Here is a 22753-nt window from a genome sequence, read left to right as displayed (position 1 = left end):
CCCGAAGTCTCTGGGACAATCCCGGAGAGGTGGCAACCCTGGGTGGTAGAGAGAGCTTGTTCAGATAGGCTGATAGCTTGTCCAGAAAGTGTCCAGAAGTGTTAACACACACACACACACACAAATCTTACCTTGGAATGAGGTCTCCTCAATGCTGCTCTGGTCCTGTGCCAGTCCGGGGACACCGCAGCTCCCTGCTACGGTCGGGCGGAAGTTGGACCCAAGAAAAGGGTTGCAATGACCGCCAGGCTGTTGCATGGGGAACTGGGGAGCTGCTGGCCGCCACTGTTTGGGAGCTGCAGAACAGGCCCACCGGGGCAAGCCCGATTGCCTGATAGTACAATCCACCCCTGGGGGTAAGGATTTGTCCATAAGGTGAGCTTATCTTGTTTTCAATTAAAGGAGTTTTAGGATAAAGACACTGCAATTGAGTTATGAAATGAAAAATTCAACATAAAGGGGTGTGTTTTGTCTATTACACACATGGATTTCCATATTCTCAACTTCAAGCCCTCTCTGAAGTAATTTAATGATGTTATGCGGTAACGTAATTCGATAAAACTATTTGACTCCCTTTTATTTGATGAACCAGTCTGCATTTATTGTACTGTATATTTTTTTAATAATCTTTTTCTGTGATCTAAGCACTGTACTATTTTTGTATAAAAGCTAAACTTTAATAAGGGATGACTTTGGGCTCTAATTGAACTCTGCACGTTTTGAAGCGTGTTTATATTTTCAGACATGTTTTGCTATAACAGATTTTTTGTGTGTTAAGTGCATATTTTCTTTAGTACACAGGGACCAAAGTGATATCTGATATCTCGTTGGCGGTGGTGGCGGCGAGTAAAGATATATATGGTGATGGATTGAGGGGGAATATTATTAATTTGAGGGACCATGCGTAGGTGAAAAATATGCCCGCTAGATAGCTGCATGTATTAAAGGTGCAATCCAAGCCAAAGTGGGTGCCGGTATCAGGCAACGTTTAAAGCTTAAAGTTGAAAGATTAAAGCTCCCGTATCACGTGGGCCAATAGGAAACTGAACCTGATGACATCACGGCTTCCTATTGGCCCGCAGGGAGTGTGAGCTTTGAAACTCATTACATGAATCCTGCTAGCCAAGTGCAGCGGCTACGGGCACCCCCTACATAAGTCTGTATCTCTGGTCGCCACAGCTGAAATTAATGAGGTTCAGCTCCGGAGATCCACGGCTTCAACCCTATGTTAAAAAAATAAAAATTGCACCTTGGACTGCCTCTTTAACTCTAGTCAAATATACAAGTCACGTGCACACAGGTGTGCCGTTCGTGACAAGTACGTACCAACTCCCTATTTATCAAGGTGACTCTGATTTTTAGCTGAACGGGAAAAAAAGATTTTTTTGCTGAAAATTATTCTCTCATCCTGCATTTTTATTCCAAATCTCCCTTAAACAAGCTTGCTGGTTATTATGTCTAAATCCCATGATATGTGTGCCCTGCATCAACTGCCTAACTCTTCCGGTTCCTCCTTTGTACCCGATCACCAATTTGCAAGGGGGGTAAAAAACAAAAAACAAAACAAAAATGCGAGATCATGTTCAGAATGCATTTATTAGCATTCATTTTAACATTCAAAATCATCCTTAATGCACAGTCACAAGTCTACATTCGCATACAAATCAAAGCTGTAAAATAACATTTTCTTTCTGCAATAAAACTGCCTTTGATCTATATTGTCTATATATGAAAACACTGTGATATTTCACTACCTGCAAAACGTCAAAAGGTTGGTCAGTGCAGAGGTCACTTTGCCAGAAATGATAAATCCGTGGCAATAAACAACTACAAGACAATTAAGGCACTTATACAATAGCGAAAGATACAGGAACAGCATTAAGAAAAAGGCCAGATTGGTTAGGAAGCATATTAACCCTTCCACTGATAGAAGTCTGGAAAGTATTGTAGCCAAGAGCTTCATGCCTTTTTGGCAGCCAACAGGTTAAAAACACTACTAATTAAATGGCGTCTTTTTCAACATATTAAAGGTTGATGGGATCTTTCATTTATGTAGAACAGTTTATATAAAACACCAATTCATATTACTTTGTCTAACATTGGTATTATGCATTGAAGTCATTTCCTTTTAATTTTCCGTGCAACGCCTGTGTTTTTTGTTTTAATTAATTTCAATAAAAATTACATGAAAAAAAAAATGAAGTCCCTTTTAAAAGCAGCTGCCCTTTGTGGTGGTATTTATAAACGCCATTGTTGAAATATTGGGCTTCTAATAAGTTGTAAGTTGCCCTAACAACAAAGGGCTTTGTGAGCGTGTTAAATGCAAAACAACATGGAGGCTTCGTGACTTTAACATGGAGACAACATGCACTTCACGACTTCTTCGTTTCTCCCATCTTTCCCAACATGTGGATAGCCTTGTTCTCTAGCAGCTCCACCTTCTTGTCATTTTGTAGCACTGCATTGTTTACCATTGCTTTAACCAGGGTTGTAATAGGCACCGAGAAAGCAGATGGAAACATGTAGGCTATTGGAGCCATCATCTTCCGTGCTACCCATTCCGAAGGACGGGACTCTTTTCTGTCACACAGCAGAACACTAGATTAAATACAAGCAGAATCTCATTAAGAAATTGTAATAAGAGGACTGAAGGCACTTTTATTATGAACAAATATCTGTTTAAAACAGTGCATGAGCATTTACATAGTTTCATTTACAAATATATGTATAGGTTAATCATTAAACATCCATAGATCATCATCCCTAATGAGTTTGATTATTTATAGCTCTCTGTATGTAAATGTTTTATTATTCCTATTTTTAATTCCTAATTGTACAGCTGCCCACTTTAAATACAAACATAAAGGTATAATTTGTCATACCAGTGGCACATGTAGATTTGCCCTCATGATACCTTACAAGAGACCAAAAAGAACGCAGGAAGTGTGTATGTCCTTCCTTATCCGTTCAGTCGAGTACGACTCTCGGCCACTCTATGGATCAGTGCGCTCCATGTCTTCCGATCTCTCACGGTTTCTTTCAATTCTGCTATGTTCAGTCCAGTATCTTTCTTGATGGTATCTAGCCAGCGAGTTCTTGGGCGGCCTCTTACTCTTTTGCCACCGATCATTCCAAGCATGACGTCCTTCTCAAGCGACTTGTTTCGCATGATGTGACCAAAGTAGGATTTTCAGCCAGCAGGGTGGTATCGTCGGCGTATCGGAGGTTGTTGATGTTTCTGCCGCCTATTTTCACGCCAATCTTGGGCTCATCCAGGCCACCTCGCCGCATGACAGCTTCTGCATACATGTTGAAAGCTGCTGGTGATAGGATGCATCCTTGGCGTGTGCCCTTTCCGATCTTGAACCAATCCGCGTCTCCGTATGGCGTTCGGACTGTAGCTTCTTGATCTTGATAGAGTGATCTTAGGAGTTCGGTCAGGTGTGGTGGTGTGCCTCTTTCCTTCAGGCAGGTCCAGAGCTGGTTGTGCTCAATTACTGTACATCAAACGCCTTCGAATAATCGATGAAACACATGTAGAGATCTTTCTGATACTCCCTGTTTTTTTCCATAATCCATCGAAGGTTGGCAATGTGATCACGAGTGGCTCTGCCTTTCCTGAAGCCAGCTTGCACATCTGGCATTTCCCCATCGAGGCTTGTACTCAAGCGTTGTTGGATAATCTTCAGAAGGATTTTGCTTGCGTGTGGTATCAAGGCTATGGGGCGGTAATTCGAGCAACCCTTCGTGTCACCCTTCTTCGGAATTGGGATGAATACTGCTCTTTTCCATTCTTTCGGCCACTCGCACGTGCTCCATATGCGTTGACATAACGCTGTTAATGCTGCCGGTGGTATGGGCTTGAGCAATTCTGCTGGTGTGCCGTCGATTCCTGGGGCTTTTCGGTTGGCCAATTGCTTCATTGCCCAAATGACTTCTTCCTCCATTATATCTGGCTCCAGTTCCAGGGTCTCATTCTCCTCCGTCGGATGGTTCTGATGTTCACTTTCGTACAACCTATCTGTGTATATGTGTGTATGTATGTGTGTGTATATATATTTATTAATAATACATTTAATTTGCACCTTTTCTCACTACCAGATTACAGATAAAAATCAAGCCCTTCGAAGATTTATCTGATTTTCTGTCTATAGGAAACGATTATTATTTTAGTGACATATAGAACATTATAAAGAAGTAGAACGAGAGTATACAGTTCTAAAAGTGATTCTGTGCCTTAAGCAAACCCTAACCTATTATTATTATAATTATCATGAATTAAAACAGGCTGTGAATGCTCAGTAGAGATAAATGATGATGCAAACTTCTGTATAATTAAATGAGTTCTAGTTCTGAATTCTTGGCAGCATTATACTTATCACGTACGCAGGTCTGAAGATTGTATACCGGTCAAAGCCCAGTTCTTCTACTTCAGCTTCAACTTGACCCTAATTTAAAAGAAAGACATGTCAACAGAAAGAATATGAACTATTTATATCAAGGCTCCTAAAATGGCGGCCCGCAGGCCAAATGTAGCCTGGGAAGGGACTGTGGACTCTGCTCTTGCTAATTTCCTCTCAGATGCTTAGTCAGCTAAGTGCAATGTTTCCACCCTGATACTCTATTGTAAGTTAAGGTAATGTAAATATATATGGTGCACGTCGTATAAATGCTGGCAAAATGTTGATATAATACTTTTTAAGTCTTTAAATGTATCTAAAGTGACATTACAATAAGCTTGCGTCCCTTCCACTCCCAAATGTTTTGTGATCGAGCCTCTTTGGCGAACCAGTTGAAAAGCCCTGGTTATTTACAATGGCCTGCCACGGTTTCCCATATACTTACAATAAACATGTGCAAATGTTTATTCCGTGACCAACATCTCTGAAAAACACTGCTGTAGTCACAGAAAATATAGGAATAGATATATTTATACAATTGTTATACTACTAGCCTGTACCATATACCAGCGGTGTGCAAAGTGGGGGGCGTGAGATTTTCCTAGGGGGGCACGGTGTTGCAGGGGCCCCGTGCTCTTCCCCCCAAGGCATTTAAATGAAATGCCGGGGGATCGCGTGAGGCCCCTGCAACTCTAAACTTACCTTGTCTCTGCCGGCATCAGGACTCGGTGTCCATGGCAACGCAACATAAAATGACGCAGCGTGGTTATGTGACGTCACACGCGTCAAATGATGTAGCGGGTCACGTGACATGACCCCGCAGCATCATTTGACGCCGCGCGAGGTAAGGGGGGGGGGGGGGCGGGCGCACCATCGGAGGTGAAGAGGCAGAGGGGCCGCTGCAAAAAAAAGTTTGCGTGCCCCTGCTATATACTATGCAGTGGCGGATTTCTCATTAGGTCCGATAGGCCCGGGCGGCAACATTTTGGGACGGAAAATTTCCCCCTTTTTTCCCCATATACAGAAGCCCTGCTCTCCTCCCCACTGGTTGCTGGGGGGAGAGCGTGGGGCTCCTGTACAATTCTTATCTTCTCCTCCGTGCCACTCTCCTTCTTCAGCAACAAATGACGCCGAGACGTCACATGTCGTCGCATTGCCATGTCAATGTGACGTTGTGCGACATCACGTTCCCGTGGCAACGAGACGCTGAAGAAGCAGGAGGGCGGCACGAAGGAGGAGCACAGCATCAGGTAAGTGCCTAAGGCCGCATCCATAGTGCAGCTCGCGCCGAAACAAACACTAGGACGCCAATGCACATGCGCATAGTGCACCTGCACATGCGTTACAGGGAGAGAGGTGCTTAGCAATACAAACAAGTTTGTATTTGCAGTGCGACGCCGGGTCACGGAGGAGCGCGGAAGCTAGCGCGTTCTACTATGGACGCGACCCAAGGTAAATCCTCCACTCTATGTGTGATTGAGTCTATCAAACAAGGTCTTGTCCTCACTCTCTCAGTTTTAAGCTCATTACATTTGCAGCTGCTTTGCTTCTTTTTTTTTAAACCGGCCCACCAGTGACTAACGGTTGTCAACATATCAGCAGCGAGCAGTGTCCACCCTACAGCAAGAAGCACAAGCACTCACTACTGACCTTAACCTTCAGGTACAGAAAGCTGCTTTCCTTGTTTGCGCCGTTGGACGATTCCAAGTTGAAGTGTGCGCACCCGCCAGCTTTTGCCAACTGCGCCGACTTCAGAACATAGTCATGATCTACACGGATGAAACCTGCCTAAAAAAAAAAGGTAGCACAGGAAAAATAAGAAGGATGATGTATATTCTAACCCTTCTACTTTGTGCGTTTTCGCCAAATTATTTGGAGGGACGGTGCTTTTATGGCCCCTTAGTTGTTCTCACAGACAGTATGTGCGTTGCTTTCGTGGAGTGACGTGAAGAATAATCCACCTGCTTATGACACTTGGACTGTTTAGATAGGGCTCCAAATAGGAAACCTGTATCTGGCTGATGAGTCCAGCAGGGAGCTGGTTAATTGCAGCTAGAGCCAATTAGCCTCCCCAGTCTCCACCTGGCCCATCAGACAGGTAGAAAAGCCTCCTACAAAAACTGCAGGGGATCTCTTGGAGCACAGAGGTACTGTGTTGCCAGAAGAGACTCACAGGAACAGTTGTCTTGAGCACAGAAGGACTGTGCTGCCCGCAAGACAACCCTAAATCCAGACCCTCTATTCCAGGACGCAGTGGATACTGGAACCTGCCAGAGGGTCCCTCCCCCCCCAACGGACACAACCCAGAGACTGACATAAAGAGCCCCCTGCTTACAGGTACGTCTCTGGACTTTGGGGACACAGGTTGTCAAGACGCCTATCCTCCCAGCCCTGCAGATAGGGACTGGGAAAGTGAGTTAGCCCTTACACAGGGATAGGATGTTTGTTTATTTGTGTGCTTCCTTTAAACTGTATTGCTTAAAGCTACGGGCTGAATAAAAGCCATTGTTTATTTTCCCCAAATATGTCTCCCTGGTTGTACATTTGCACATGTCTCTTACACTGTTGTTTTTATCGCTTATCCTCGGACTATTCAAATAGTTGTAGAATAAAATTGTTTGTTTTTTTTCCATCTAATACCCAACTTATTTTTTTTTCAGGATATCTAATGCTCACAACTATATTGCATTTATAAACGCCCTGCAAAATGTACGGGTTAAGATATTACACACTAGTATTTTATTTTTCTTCTAGAAAAAGACAAAACCACAGTCCAACTAGAATACTAACTTTTGACAGCTTTCTCCAATGTCTCATAACCATTTTTTTTTTTTTTAAATAATACTCCTTTTCAAGAACGAGATGGAAATTCAATAAAGTCAAGTCACTAATAATGAAAATAGTACTATAGTAGTATTTTCTCCAACCACCAATACTCCTCGCTGCTACAAATCCTTCCATTTCTGCAGCTTTTCAACACCCGCCAATGAAAAGTATCAGCACCCAAGCTGCATTCCAATAAAACCCACGGCCAGTTAAGGGATAATTTGATTAAAGTGAGACCCTAATTTATTTGGCTTTAGTTCTGCATCAAGCCCTTCTTAATAGAGTGCTGTCATCTCCAATTGTTTGTCGGAAATTAAAGTGACATAAATACCATGGAATTTTTTTTTTCAAATCTGATTAGTCAGCCAACTCGCTTCAATGCTACCCCCAGCCATCAGAAGCTGGCGTCCTTCCATTCACCAGGCTTGCTTACAACTGACAAATTCTCCTTGAAGAACAAGCACCAACGCTGTAACTGAGCTCCCCCCCCACACACACTTATCCTATCATCCCTTTTCAATGGGCAATGCTTGACAAGGTGTCCACACCTTTTTCATTGCAGTTTCCCTGGGCAAAGTTGAAATATGGTTGTATGCGCAAATCAGTAATCCTAAACAATTTCACAAATCCACTGAGCTCTCAAGCCGATTGGCTTCTTAAATGGGTTTTGAGTCGGTAAGTAAGCCTCTTTTATTCAGCATTAACTAATAGTTATGGCCACAAAATACATTTCAATGAAAGCTCACATCAGCTGGGAAATCTCACGGTGTCTCTTTGTATGAAACTAAGCTACGAGTCCGGCTTTTTCACTGTATATGAGGCAGTCATTTTCCAGCCACACTTGGAATGTTGCCTGGGGTTTTGATTCAAGTGAAAACAAGTAAATAGAGCTTTAAGTTTGCCATGATAATGATCAATAGCTGTATGGTAAGCGCATTACAGAACAAACGGTAATACTGTATGTGTCTTGGGGATACTAAGCAAGACCAGCAAAGTATTGTAAAATCTGAAATGCATCCCAAACTCCCTCCTTTGATTTTCAACACCGCAAAATAGTAAAGTGATGCTCGTGACCTATACACATTCACATGTAATTAAAGGTCTGACATCTATTTAAATTCCATATATAAACCCTAGCTAGGTTGACTGTATTTTTGAAGTTGTCCCCCCTTTTTTCCTGTAGCGGGACAAGCCACTGATCGGAAGGTGATGTTGATGGGAAACAAAAAAACACAAAATCGGTATTTTGTTGGTATGAGTATTTTAAGTAGAAAAAGATTTGGGCTGGTCAAACAGGGAATAAACAGATCTTTATACGTCCCGATTGTCTTACCTCTCCTGCTTTTGCTTTAGTAGTTCCCAAGCAACAGAATCCAACATCGTGTCCTTCAAAAGCCGAAACATAGTCATCCAACTTTTCAAAATCTACCACCTCTTGAATCTAAACGGGGGGGGGGGGGGGGGGGAAGAAGAAGAAAGCTGAATTGGTTAATAACACCATAATAAGTCGTTGTTTCCCCAAGGCTAGTAGTCCCAGCTGCTCCTCCCTCACTGAGGCCGCTCTACCTACTCTTCTCTGGCATGGGGGTGGGTGGGTGAGGGGGGGGGAGGGGAGAGAGAAGTTATATGGAGGAAGCGATAAGGTATGGTGGGCAGAGAAAAAGACACATGGGGAGGGGGAAAAAAGGATAGTGGGAAAGCGAGAGCTAAATGGGATTTGGATTCTTACTCAATGTGTTACGAAGATGCTTCCCAGTGCTGGAGGACAGTTCAACTCCATTCAAATGCGTAGGACTAAAATAATCTAAATAAACACAGGGAAAAGGCTTCACGGCATTCAGAATAAGGCCCGTGCAAAAATATGGATGAGTATTTGTTGCGGATTACATTTTAACACAGATTGCACTCGATTGACATATACAGCTAAACCCCGTTATAACGCGGGTCTCGGTGTCCACCCCGAGACCACCGCGTTACTAACGGGGTCGCGGAAAAAAAATGGCCGCCGCGCTTTAGCGCATATTCATCCCGCGGGGCAGGAGATGGGAGCGGGCATGTCCCTCCTGTCCCCGCTTCCCCCTGTCACCGCGGGACAGGCCGCGGGGCAGGAGATGGGAGCGGGGATGTCCCTCCTGTCCCCGCTTCCCCCTGTCACCGCGGGACAGGCCGCGGGGCAGGAGATGGGAGCGGGCATGTCCCTCCTGTCCCCGCTTCCCCCTGTCACCGCGGGACAGGCCGCGGGGCAGGAGATGGGAGCGGGGATGTCCCTCCTGTCCCCGCTTCCCCCTGTCACCGCGGGACAGGCCGCGGGGCAGGAGATGGGAGCGGGGATGTCCCTCAGGTCGCCGCTTACCTCAGATCCCGCTGCCTGCACGGAGGTGGTAGCGGGGGGTTTCTTCTCCCCACCGCTGTCCCTGGCGCTCCCGCTGCCTGCGCGGGAGGAGGGGGGGGAGCGGGTGGTGGTGCTGGTCGCGGCCTTTCCTCTGCTCCGACCCCACCCCCCGTCTGTGTAGAGTGAGAGAGTGTGTGTGTGTATGTATATATGGGAGAGAAAGTGTGTGTGTGTATATGGGTGTGTGTATGTGGGTGTGAGTGTGTGTAAGTGTCTGTGAGTGTGTGTAAGTGTCTGAGTGTGTGTGTTAGTGTGTGTAAGTGTGTGTGAGTGTCTAAGTGTGTCTAAGTGTGTGTAAGTGTGTGTGAGTGTCTGTGAGTGTGTGTAAGTGTGTCTAAGTGTGTGTAAGTGTCTGTGAGTGTGTGTAAGTGTCTGAGTGTGTGTAAGTGTCTGTGAGTGTCTGTGAGTGTCTAAGTGTGTCTAAGTGTCTGAGTAAGTGTGTCTAAGTGTGTGTAAGTGTCTGTGAGTGTGTGTAAGTGTCTGAGTGTGTGTGTAAGTGTGTGTGAGTGTCTGTGAGTGTCTAAGTGTGTCTAAGTGTGTGTAAGTGTCTGTGAGTGTGTGTAAGTGTCTGAGTGTGTGTGTAAGTGTGTGTAAGAGCCGGAGCGGGAGGTGGGAGGTTTGACAGGGAGGGGGGGCGTGGCTTGAGCGGAGGGACCCGCTACTCTCCCCCCCCCTCCCTCCACGGACTGCAGGAGGGAGCTGCTACTCTCCCCCCCCCCCCTCCCTACACGGGCTGCAGGAGGGACCCGCTACTCTCCCCCCCCCCTCCCCGGACTGCAGGAGGGAGCTGCTACTCTCCCCCCCCTCCCCGGACTGCAGGAGGGAGCTGCTACTCTCCCCCCCCTCCCCGGACTGCAGGAGGGAGCTGCTACTCTCCCCCCCCTCCCCGGACTGCAGGAGGGAGCTGCTACTCTCCCCCCCCTCCCCAGACTGCAGGAGGGAGCTGCTACTCTCCCCCCCCCCCCTCCCCGGACTGCAGGAGGGAGCTGCTACTCTCCCCCCACTCCCTCCACTGGCTGCAGGAGGGACCCGCTACTCTCCCCCCCCCCCTCCCTCCACGGACTCGGGCTGGAGCACTCATACATACACACATACACACACACACACACACACACACACACACACACACAGGCACTCACGCACTCATACACACACATGCGCGCACACACATGCAGGCACTCGCGCACTCACACACACACACACAGACAGGCACTCACACACACAGACCGCTAACCCCCCCCGCCGCAGTACAGGGCCCGCCGTAGCCGCAGCGCAGGGCCCCGCCACCCCCCCCAACCCCCACAGCACAATGACTTCCCACCCCCTTAACTTTGTGAAACAAAAGTCACAAGACGTTGTACAGGCAAAATACATCTGTTAAAGTGCAGTTGTCTGTTTATTTCTATATAATAATTGTGTGCAGTGTGCAGTGTGAGCAATGAGCAGTGTGTGTGCAGTGTGTGTGCAGTGTGCAGTGTGTGTGCAGTGTGCAGTGTGTGTGCAGTGTGTCAGTGTGAGCAATGAGCAGTGTGTGTGCAGTGTGCAGTGTGTGTGCAGTGTGGCAGTGTGAGCAATGAGCAGTGTGTGTGCAGTGAGTGTGTGCAGTGTGCAAAAAAAAAAAATGTAAAAAAAAAATTTTTTTTTTACATTTTTTTTTTTTTTTTTTTTTTAAAAACGGGAGCCACGGGAAAACCGCGTTATAACCGAATCGCGTTATAACGAGGCGCGTTATAACGGGGTTTAGCTGTATATGTCTTTTTTCAATCTCATCTACTATGTAATATGTGTAGTCACTTCACTGTATTAGCCTCAAAATCTCATTAGAAAGGAGCTCAGAGCCTTCCCTGACACGGAGAAGCGGTTTCAGAACATGGTGAAAATCAATAAATGAAAGATTATGATGTAAAGATTGCAGTAGTATGCTGAATTTTCCTTTTAACCACTTGCCGTCCTACCCATATTAAGCCGTTCTGGAAAGGCTTGGCAACTAAAGTTGCCTCCAAAAAGCCAGACGTTCTGGTTGCACCGAAGTTATCAAACAGCAACAGTCACAGAACAAAATACAACATCTCAAAAACATGTGGAAAGGCATTTTAAAAGGAAGGATGTGTGCATTACAAGTTCAAGCAGCTGCCTGTGCCGAGTGCATCTGTCACGTACGGCACACCTGAGAGCACGTGAGCTGCATATGGGACAAAGGTTAATACACAGCTCTCTAGCTGGCTCTTCTGCAAAGGTCCCGCAAATGAACAATATCTCCCCTCACTCCAGAAGATGTATATATACCATGTGTCGAGAACAGCACACTTGGGAGCATGTGACTTCGATATGCAACCAGGGTTAATACACACAGCTACTCTAGCCAACTCACTTTTCTCCTGCGCAAGGTACATTCAATGAGTTAATATTACCTTGCACTCAGTTGCAATCATGTCTATATGCTGCCACTACCAAAGGTAAAAGATTAGAAAAACATACAGAGCCTCTGGTCTCTGTTTATTAAAGAAAAGCTCTGCACTTAACACAAAAAAAATTGTTGTAGCAAAATTTGGCGGAAAATGTACTTTACTCTCTATATAAAAAAAGTGCAAGCAGTTCGATCAGAGCCCAAAGCATCACTTATTAAAGTTTGGCTTTAATGTACAAAACAAAACAGTGCTTAGGTTACAGGAAAAGATTATTACAAGAACATACAGTTACAATAAATGCAGAACAGCTTCTTAAAATAAAAGCATTAAACATAAGTAGACATTCCTATACTTTGCCACGTCATAGGATTTCCCCCAGAGCGGTCACTGGCGTAGGAAATAAGAGAATACACGTGTGTCCTGCTTACTTGAGTGTCAGATGAGCCAGAATTGAATCCCATCTCTGGCAAAACAGATGTTCTTATCTCTAGATTCTATCAGCCTCTAGATTCTGGCCATGGGTCTAACAAGCCATAAAAACTTTTTTTTTAAGTCAAACTTTAATCTCATTAACCTCATAAGTACCAGATTGATTAAAATATTTCATATCTTTTCCACCATGCTTATGACAGCATCTTTTTGACCTCTCTAAGGCTGTTTTTATTTGTTAGATCTGATCCGAGATATTAGCATTGGAAATATTAAAGTGCCCGGGAGGTTAAAATGAAGCTCTACCCAAAAACACAGTGCAGTCGAACAGTTACCATGGTAACCTCAGAAGCTAAAAAAATATGATTTTTAACACACGCACACAAAAAAAGTAACAAAAAAAGAGCAGGACATGCTCATGGTACAAGATACTAACATTGTATAGTTAAACTCATATAGGCTTCTGCAGGGCATTGCTGCTTTAAAGCAGCAGTCCAAGCTGCGTTTATTTATTTTTTTGCCCCCCCATTAATATGTGCATCAATACAATTCACATAATGGTAAGTAATTAGCTAAGTTGCTGATCGATCGGCGAAGATTCGCCTCGGGGGCTCACTGAATGGCTTTCAGTGCAGCAGAAGAGGACCAAAGATGCAAAGTTCTGTGGGGAAAATCATGTGACCAGGCAGTCACTAGATACAATTGGTGCACTGCTAGAGAGAGGGCAGGAAGAGGAAGGGGATGTGACCTTGTAAATGGTTGCTATAGAAACAATAAATGCCCGTTACATTATAATACATTAAAAATGTCATTCAGTGGTTTAAAAAAAATGCTACATGTATTTTCTCATAGCACAGACCTGATTTTTTTTTTAAACACATGTAGAATATTGTTTCGTCTGCAGCTTTAAACCCCACTTGACAAAGAACTCATCCAAAAATGTAGCTAATAAGGTATAACAGAAATACTGATCAAATTACCTACCACATGTTTATATGCCTCGTCTTCAAAATCTAATTTTCTGCGCCCAATGATCGTGACTTTATTAAATATCTGACTGCTTAGAATTAGCTTCAGCAGCTCTTTCCCAGTCTCTCCCGTGGCCCCGAGGATAAAGCAGGACTTGTTGAGCATCTTGTAGTCCTCTTGCAGTGTGTGAAGGTCTTGAGACATCCTGTAGTCGGAAAATAACAGTTCACAGCTTAAAAGCGACAATCCATGGCGTCTTTCTTTTTTTAACATAGGGTTGAAGCAGGGTGTCTCCGGAGCTGAACCCTGTTAATTTCAGCTCCGGGGACCCCCTGTTTCAGGAGATACTGACTTCCATATGGAGTTCCGGTAGCTGCTCACCTTGGCTAGCAGGGATCGCGTAATGGCAGAGTTTCAAAGTTCCTGCATCCTGTGGGCCAATAGGAAGCCGCGACGTCATCCAGTGCAGCTTCCTATTGGACCACGTGACGCGGGAGCTTTAAACATGCTGGAGATACCGGCGCCCCGTTTGGAGGTGTGTATCTCTGAAGGCTGGGGGCTCTCCTTTAAGGTTCTGTACATGCAAGACCAGGGAGGTTGCCCTGCAGAGACCGTCGCTCCAAACCGCTCAGGAAAGATGTTAACCAATAGCACAGACAGCCAAATAAAAGACACACCCTACGAGACGCCTTTCAGGTCCACACCCTTTAACTGTACTTTTCCAGGTGATGTACCTATTAAAAACAGGTGTGTGCATATTTCTGCCAATGAGTGAGAGACTGAGAAGAGCTCTCCATTGGTTAAAGCTCAGAGCCTTCAGCTAAACACAACAACCTGCAGACTGATGGCAGCCACTATATACAAATAAATACACAGGCGTTATTGGTCAAAATGATCTTTGCAAATAAAACCTTGCGTACTTGTAAGCGTCCGTATCCCACTTTGTCCGGGACTCACCAACGAGCCATGCGGGATACAGCGCTCGATTGGACGGTATCTGCCATTCAAGTCATATTAACACCCGGCACCGCACTTTGACGACGCCCAGACATTGACAAGAGGACCCAACGTGTACCTCTATTCATGTGCCCAATATATGAGGCGGCTGGAAAATGGGCGAAAATGAGCCGGCTGGGGATAGATGTCTGCTACAAATTTCACGCTAAAGGAAAATAACAAGGCCGAGTTATGGGTAATGCATCAAAGATGCCATCGTGCGCAGTAATCAGCATTTAATTTATTCTTTTAGAAAATTCAGTTTTTACCGGATTTACACCAGTTTTTCCTGCTGATTTTTTGTGTGATAAACAAGCAGCAGTCCGCACTCCGGCAGCCTCGGCATAAATGTAAAATCTGACTGTCGGATCAGCGTTTCGAAACGTTGCTCCTAACTTACATTTTTACATTTACACCAAGAGCGCCGGAGTGCGGACTGTCGCTTGTTTATCGGAAACGCCGCGTTGCTGCGGATGTCCTGGGGCACCCGGGGGCAGATTGCAGAGACACTAGTGGGAGCGCTCCTTTGATTTCACGACTTATTTTGTGACACACTAACGCCTTGCACAATCGTTGCGAGTGCTGCAGCTCTGAGACTGGATGGAGCATTTCCTGCAAAACAGGGCACAGACAAACGGCGGAGGTCGGCAAATTAGGCAACATTAATATTGTGCTCGGATTGGCTCACGACACAAGGAACCGGCTGCCCACCTACTTTACTGCTTTGTGTTCACAGAACAGCACGGTTAGTTTAGGGTGATGATTTGGCTTCAGGAAATATTTGAAGCTCCATCCCTTTTTAAACTCGCCTTTGTGTTGGATTTCAATGTTTTGTATTGTCACTGTTGTTTTGACACCTGCACCTCTTTGCTACTAGGGTTTATCAACACATTTACTTGTTTCGGACGGTTTGGGATCTGAAATGGTTAATACCTAGTGTAGGTGTAAGATCAATACTACACTGAGACAAAGCTTGTGTCACAATACACCTCACCTTGTGTGTGTCACGCTGAGCTACTGATAACATGGACCAGGATGACTAAGCAATCCCGGCGATGTGAATGTGGGAAGCTGGTTTGAAAAAACGTGTTCCAACAGGTTCTGCGTGCAGTATAAATAGGGATTCCGGTTTTAGGTTTTCACCGGAAAACGCCAAAAATAAACCTTGATCACGTGCACTTTCGGCTAAAACCGATAAACACCGGAAATATCAAATCCATTCCTATTACATTCCACCTCTTGTGGCAGTCGGCCCACAGCCAGGAGGCAAATGTGGGGAGTATGTAAATTTTAAAAAATTGCGTGTCCATTGTCCCCCCATTGTTCAACTCTGATAAACACGGATTTTTTTTTTTTATAAAATGAAAACACCGTAAAGCCCCAAAAATAAATAAACATCAATTTTCAGGGAATTTTATTTTTTTACAAACACTGAAAATACAAACACTGAAACCCGTAATCCCTAATTATAAACAAGGGCAAGATTACCTATTCCATTACTGACAGCCATATAGGCTACTATTACTAAGTGGGGGTGGCTACTATTACTAAGTGGGGGTGGCTACTATTACTAAGTGGGGGTGGCTACTATTACTAAGTGGGTGTGGCTACTATTACTAAGTGGGGGTGGCTACTATTACTAAGTGGGGGTGGCTACTATTACTAAGTGGGGGTGGCTACTATTACCAAGTGGGGGTGCTACTATTACTAAGTTGGGGGTTGCTACTATTACTAAGTTGGGGGTTGCTACTATTACTAAGTGGGGGTGGCTACTATTACTAAGTGGGGGTGGCTACTATTACTAAGTGGGGGTGCTACTATTACTAAGTGGGGGTGGCTACTATTACTAAGTGGGGGTGGCTACTATTACTAAGTGGGGGTGCTACTATTACTAAGTGGGGGTGCTACTATTACTAAGTAGGGGTGGCTACTATTACTAAGTGGGGGTGCTACTATTACTAAGTGGGGGTGCTACTATTACTAAGTGGGGGTGCTACTATTACTAAGTGGGGAGGCTACTATTACTAAGTGGGGGGGTGGCTACTATTAATAAGTGGGGGGGGTGGCTACTATTAATAAGTGGAGGTGGCTACTATTACTAAGTGAGGGTGAGAGGAGGTGATAATTAGCCCTAGAGGGTAGAACTTGCTATGTATTTTTATATCAGCCTCAATCAGTTATTTAATTTACTACCAAACTATACTCCTGCAAATGCTACAATATTACACTAAACCCCTTTAATTAGCATGTTTTGTTTGTTTATAACAACCTAGAAGTGACATGGTAACTGAAGGTCCTACTGATTAGTGACAAGCCTTTGGATATTAACCCCTTTGTTACCATGCAGTGCTGCCTTGTACCAAAGAGATGTATGTACAAGGCAGCACAATGCAGTTGAAGGGGTTAATAATGCATATAGGTGCCTGGCTGGGTGCAGTTTGTACCTTGGCAGCTGCACAGATCCCGAGTTTTCCTGGTAGTGTAGGATGACAGCAGCAAGCAGCAACACACAGAGTGCAGCACTGAATCCCAGCACTGTGCCCGGCATGTACCCACTGCACTCCCGGGATACTCAGCCTCTCCTCCCGCACACACAGAGTGCAGCACTGAACCCCAGCACTGTGCCCGGCATGTACCCACTGCACTCCCGGGATACTCAGCCTCTCCTCCCCACACAGACAGACAGCCGGTGCTTGTGAAATGTGTGTATGTTACAGCCACTTCCTGCCCAGCCCTGTAAGCACATGCGTACTGCATACACACTCACATACTGCACTGTCACTGCAGGGAGACGGGGACTCTGCATACTCACTCACATACTGCACTCAGATTTGAACCCTGCATACACACTCACATACTGCACTTTCACTACAGGGAGACAGGTGCTCTGCATACACACACATACTGCACTCAGACTGGGACTCTGCACACTCACGTCACATACTGCACTCAGACTGGGACTGCATACACACTCACATACTGCACTCACTGCAAGGAGACTGGGACTGCATACACACTCACATACTGCACGCACTGCAGGATGACTGGTGCTCTGCATACACACTCCCAAACATACTTCACTCAGACTGGGACTCTGCATACACACTCACATTCTGCACTCACTACAGGGAGACTGGTGCTCTGCATACACACTCACATACTGCACTCAGACTGGGACTCTGCATACGCACTCTCCCTGCAGGCAGACTGGTGCTCTGCATACACACTCACATACTGCACTCTCACTGCAGGGAGACTGGTGCTCTGCATACACACTCACTCACATACTGCACTCAGACTGGGACTCTGCATACACACTCACATTCTGCACTCCCACTGCAGAGAGACTGGGACTGTGCATGCACACTCACTACAGGGAGACTAGGACTCTGCATACACACTCACATTCTGCACTCCCACTGCAGAGAGACTGGGACTGTGCATGCACACTCACTACAGTAATACGGTGACACTGCTGTGTTGCATGCACTTATGCACACACTACTGCGCACAGATTGAACTCTCACTGCATTGAGACTGTGACCATACACTGCTGTACTGCACACACTCTGCACTCACTGCAGGAAACTGACTGCGCACACACTACATGACTTTGGAGACTGCGAGGAAGCTCCCCCCTTCCCCCTTCTACTCTCGGTGACCCAAACCCCACCATAACTAAATACAAAACCACAAACATGAAGTCTGGAGGTATAAGGCGGCGGTGGTTTTTATTAAAACATCAATTAACGTGATAAGTGCCAACCCCCCTCGCCAGAGTGCTCGCTCATTGGTTTGAGTACCTATGGCCTTTACCCAATGTCCTGTAACCCCTCCCTCCTCCCCCCCCCCAGTCCGGCCGTTTGGTGGGAATGTACCCCAGGAACGTATGTTTAAATGAGCTCTGCCCACTTGCCATTCTCAGCCACCACTGGGCTTTACCAACCATGGAGTCCCAACTAGCAAGGTTAACCACACTTACCCCTCCCCCCCCCCCCCCCAACTGCTGCCACCTACAGGGCTATTTAACCCCATTTAAAACTAACCCGTACCGCCGGACCTGCTAGGGCCCTCTCGAGTCCATCCTAATTGTGTCATTTAATAAAATCAGACCAGATGTCCAACCAATGCACAACATCATCCCTGAATTGTAACACCAATCACATCACCACCCTTTTTATCTACTTCCGCATGCACTCTACCGCCTGTGCTCCCCAAGCCCCTCTCCAAACCTCCCTGTGGAGGACGAGACGACCTGTCCTGCCCCCCCCCCCCCACAGATCTACGTCAGGACCCTTCCATCGTCCTGACTAGCCCCAGCGAACGCACCTCCCAGTGCCCGATGTACTGTATTATCTCCGTATCCAGACCGGCCCGTGCTATCTCAGTCTCTGCCCCTATGTGGAAGGAATGAGTGTTGAATCGAGTACTATCCAACCCAAGAATCTTGGGCATAGCTGAAATATACGCTGGTATTAGAACCTTGATTGAGGCTCCCACCCAGCATGTACCAGCAATGGACCCGAAATAGGAGGCCTACCTTCCAAGTACATCCCCAAACACACCCCCAGGCACATCGTACTACCAGCTAAACCCCCAAGCGAGACCCACGCCCCCTAGTCCAGCTGGTCATTCTCTGACTGGCACATGAGCAACTTGAGTGACCCCAGTCCTCGTGCCACATCGCCCCTGTAATGTCCTCCGCCAAAAAAAAAAAAAACAGAATTGTGCACCATTGCAGGAACCGCTCCAACATAATAATAATAATAGCTTGTTCTTGTTTTACGTAGCGCGTTACAGAGACATTTTGCAGGCTGAGGTCCCTGCCCGTGCTGCTTACCATTTATATTTTTTGGTGCCTGAGGCACAGGGAGATAAAGTGACTTGCCCAAGATCACAAGGAGCCGACATCAGGAATTGAACCAGGCTCCCCTGCTTCAAACTCTACAGTCAGTGTCTTTACTCACTGAGCCACTCCTTCTCCCCAACACCCAAATCTCTCGCCCATGTTCCCTACCCGGCTTGCAGTTCTGCTCATCCCGGGTACCCGCCTGTTCTACTTACAGTTAAAAGCAGATAAACTTGTGAGCGCAGTTGGGACAGTTTCGCATAAACCCAAGCACTTTATTTACACACCTTTGCACTGCTATTCCAGTTTATTACACCAGAGGGCAGTACAGATCTAACGTGTGCATTAAAGTCTCAACAAGCTGCAATTAAAATGCCCCAAATATTCTGACTTTCATTAACAACCCCTGAGACATATGAATGTGCTCACAAGTGGTATTTTTTTTATTTATTGTAGAGTGGAGGGTTTCTGTCACTTTTTAAGTCGCCATAACTTCTTTTGTGTCTGGTTATTAACAACTTCAGAATGTAAATATTTAAATCTGAAATCTACGCTCTAAAATCAGTGATTCCCACGGGGGGTTCGGGAGGTGTCTCCAAGGGGTCCACCCCCAAAGTATGTAATGACGGATCCCTGGCAGTATAGCGGGTTCCCGTGGGGGGGAGGACTGCGCATTTAGTAAGATCCCAACCTGCATCTTAGCGTTTGTGGTAAGCTGTCAGTTACAGCAGGAGCTTCCAAAGTCTCTTCCCACAATGCTTTGCATCCACAGTGGCAAGGCATTGTGGAGTGTGGCTTTGGAAGCTCATGCAGTAACTAACAGCTATACCCCCCCATGCTGCCTGCACTCACAGAGCTGTTGTTTGGCGCTTTATTAGGCGTGTGTTCCCCCCACGAGCTCAGGACACTACACTGCCTTGGATCGGTCACATAGATTTGTTAGCGATCGTCTGATGAGTAGCAATAAGATGTATTAATTAGGGGTTCGCGGAACAAATATTTTCTAACAGGGGTGCACAGTGCAAAAAAAATTGAACATGGATCTCAATGAAACCACGACAAATACCATGGCACTATATTTTGGAGTTAGAATTTTTAAACATTCTATGGCTAAATGAAAGACTTTCATTCATAACTTTTAAAACCATCACAACTATGTCCAATGTACTGTAGTATCGCAGCTTAGAGGACTTAAAAAGCACTGAAGGGCTGATTCTGTAAAAGCGAGATCGGACGAAAACTCCCATTTGCTCCCATAGTTGTTTTTCAGCCGATGGCTTTTGCCATTGGCCGTTACATGGCTCGTGCTGTAGGAGCAGGCACAACCAGTACAAAAGACGTGCATCCGATTTATCAAGGGACAATCTCCCACTGCTTTCAATGGGAATTCCCTTTGTTTGACAATATGGTGCTGCTTCTTTCCCCCACGCGTTTTGCAGCGCAGAGAGACAATAACGTCCTACCATGCAGTGCAAAGCACGGTTTGTGGCTTTCGCTGTCAGCTAGGCTAAAATAGATACGGTATTAATAGCTGCCAACTAAGAATGTATGGAACATTTGCTCATCTTTGCAAATCTGGTGAATATTGAGCATTCACGCCCTTCCAAAAAATTGGTCAAAAAAAGCACCTTTCACAAGAAGAAAATGCCAATATCTTACTCATTGATTCAAATGTGAGGGGAAAGTGTCTGGACACATCAATTGAAATGCTCTCACTCTCTAGAGCAGGGGGGCGCAAACTTTTTTCCCTGCGCCCCCCTGCCGGCTGTCCCCTCCCTCCCGCGCCCCCCCCCAACCCCAACTTACCCTCGCACCGGCGTAATGACGTCACGTTGCCATAGCAACGTGACGTCACATGACCTCGCAGCGTCATTTTGACACCGCGTTGCCATGGCGACGCCGGGAGGAAGCCGCCGGAGCCACGGGTAAGTATGGTTTACAGAGGCCCTGCAGCTCCCCCGGCACTTAATTTAAGTGCCTTCGGGAAGCGCGCGGGGCCTCTGTAAACCCCGCGCCCCCCGTCGGCAGTCTCGCGCCCCCCCTGGGGGTCGCGCCCCACAGATTGCGCACCGCTGCTCTAGAGCAGTGGTGCTCAACTCCGGACTGAGCCACTGATTGAGCCACCTTTGCTGAAGCAGGGATATCCTGCAAACCTGACCTGTTGGGGGGGTCTTGAGGTCTGGAGATGAGCACCGCTGGTCCGAGTGGATAGAGTCACTATTCACTAAGCTGTTACGCCGTCTTTCGCTTGCTAGGGAAGATTTCAGCTTTAAATGAATAGATATGAAATCCTGCCCGGAAAAGGACATTCTGCCAAATTCCTACTTTTAGAAAGGAAAACAAGAGTGTGGATTTCAGTTTTTCTGAAAATGCAAATAAAAATACCACTTGTGAGGACATTCACAAGTTTCTGACAGACCTCCAACCCGGCCTTTCCCTATTATCTCTTAGCAAATAGTGCTTCCACAGCAGCAAGGATTTGTGGGTAATGACATGCAAATGAGAACTCAGTGTCACCTTTTGCTTCTCATCCATTGTAACATGGACAACCCTTATAATCTTATGCCTGCCGCATTTCACAGCTTTTCAGCACAGTCTGGATTAAAGAAGTGCACAGCCAGTAACCAACTCACAGACAGCTGTTTCTACCTTGTGGTTCTCGTCTGAAAATACATGAAATGTAAACCCTGGACACCTTTCAAACAGGGCTGGAATCAAGATTTTATAGGCCTGGGCATTCTAATAATCGTAGGCACCCAAGATAGATTTATAGATAAATATTGGAATTGTATACAATGTATAGGCATACAACAAAAAACAGAGAAGCCCAAAGCTACATCCAATATGACAAAAATACACAGTGAAATACCTATATATCTCTTGAAAAGGGGTAATTTAGTTAAACCCTTTGGCCAATGCATTTTAAGCCTGCAAGCCACATCAAGGCATGATCAAATATTGCAGGTCCTAACACTAACTGATTAAAATTCTTATTTACCTCTATAATTAGAGGAAGAATGATCGCATTGGATCTGTCCCAACTGATGTGGTAATTTGGGGGGGTTTCTTAGAGCTTGCTGGGTATGTGTGTTTACAGTGTATAGGCCCCATAATATAATCATAGATCTATATAATATGTGACTATGATACTTTGATATTATGACTATGGTATTTTGTCTATAATACTGTTGGCGGTATTGCCTTATATTTAACTGTCCGCCTCTAATCGATTTTTGGGGGCCTGAAACTTTTTTGCAGGCCCTTGGGACCTTTATAGGGCCCTGGGCACTTTACCCATTGTGCCAAATGAATGATCTAGGCCTGCATCCAACATGTGCATTACTGACATCTAGGGTTGCCAGGCGGCTTCTCCAAAAATATTGGACACAATGGTGAAAGGTGCAATACACTTGAGACTCGCACACATCTCTCACCTCTCTCTGCTCCATGCCGTTTCCTCCTCCTTGGTCCCACCCCCACCATC

General features: G+C 45.8%; 1 protein-coding gene across 1 annotated transcript; it reads right to left on the bottom strand.

Annotated features, from left to right (window-relative positions):
- Positions 1–1577: 1577 nt before the first annotated feature.
- On the bottom strand, positions 1578–17148 carry HTATIP2 (HIV-1 Tat interactive protein 2). The gene is made up of 6 exons (XM_075567196.1): positions 16865–17148; positions 13440–13629; positions 8560–8667; positions 6051–6188; positions 4387–4448; positions 1578–2598 (listed from the first exon to the last, which is right to left on the bottom strand). Exons 1-6 carry the CDS (start codon positions 16966–16968, stop codon positions 2373–2375), a joined length of 828 nt encoding a protein of 275 aa, XP_075423311.1. The 5' UTR covers positions 16969–17148; the 3' UTR covers positions 1578–2372.
- Between the last annotated feature and the right edge of the window lie 5605 nt (positions 17149–22753).

The sequence above is a fragment of the Ascaphus truei genome, chromosome 12 (genome assembly GCF_040206685.1).
Source record: "Ascaphus truei isolate aAscTru1 chromosome 12, aAscTru1.hap1, whole genome shotgun sequence".
NCBI classification, from domain to species: domain Eukaryota; kingdom Metazoa; phylum Chordata; class Amphibia; order Anura; family Ascaphidae; genus Ascaphus; species Ascaphus truei.
Note: the sequence above shows the minus strand (reverse complement) of the source record. Positions and strands in the feature narration are given on the sequence as shown.

Bases quoted from the DNA above. Each gene is read 5' to 3' on its own strand.
- HTATIP2 (XM_075567196.1), bottom strand. From the start codon at position 16,968: ATGCCGGGCACAGTGCTGGGATTCAGTGCTGCACTCTGTGTGTTGCTG. The intron at 8,668-13,439 runs GTAGGTAATTTG...CCCCCCGTTTAG, and splicing joins ACGAGGCATATAAACATGTG to ATTCAAGAGGTGGTAGATTT. The intron at 4,449-6,050 runs GTCAGTAGTGAG...CTTTTAAATTAG, and splicing joins TTCTGTACCTGAAGGTTAAG to GGTCAAGTTGAAGCTGAAGT.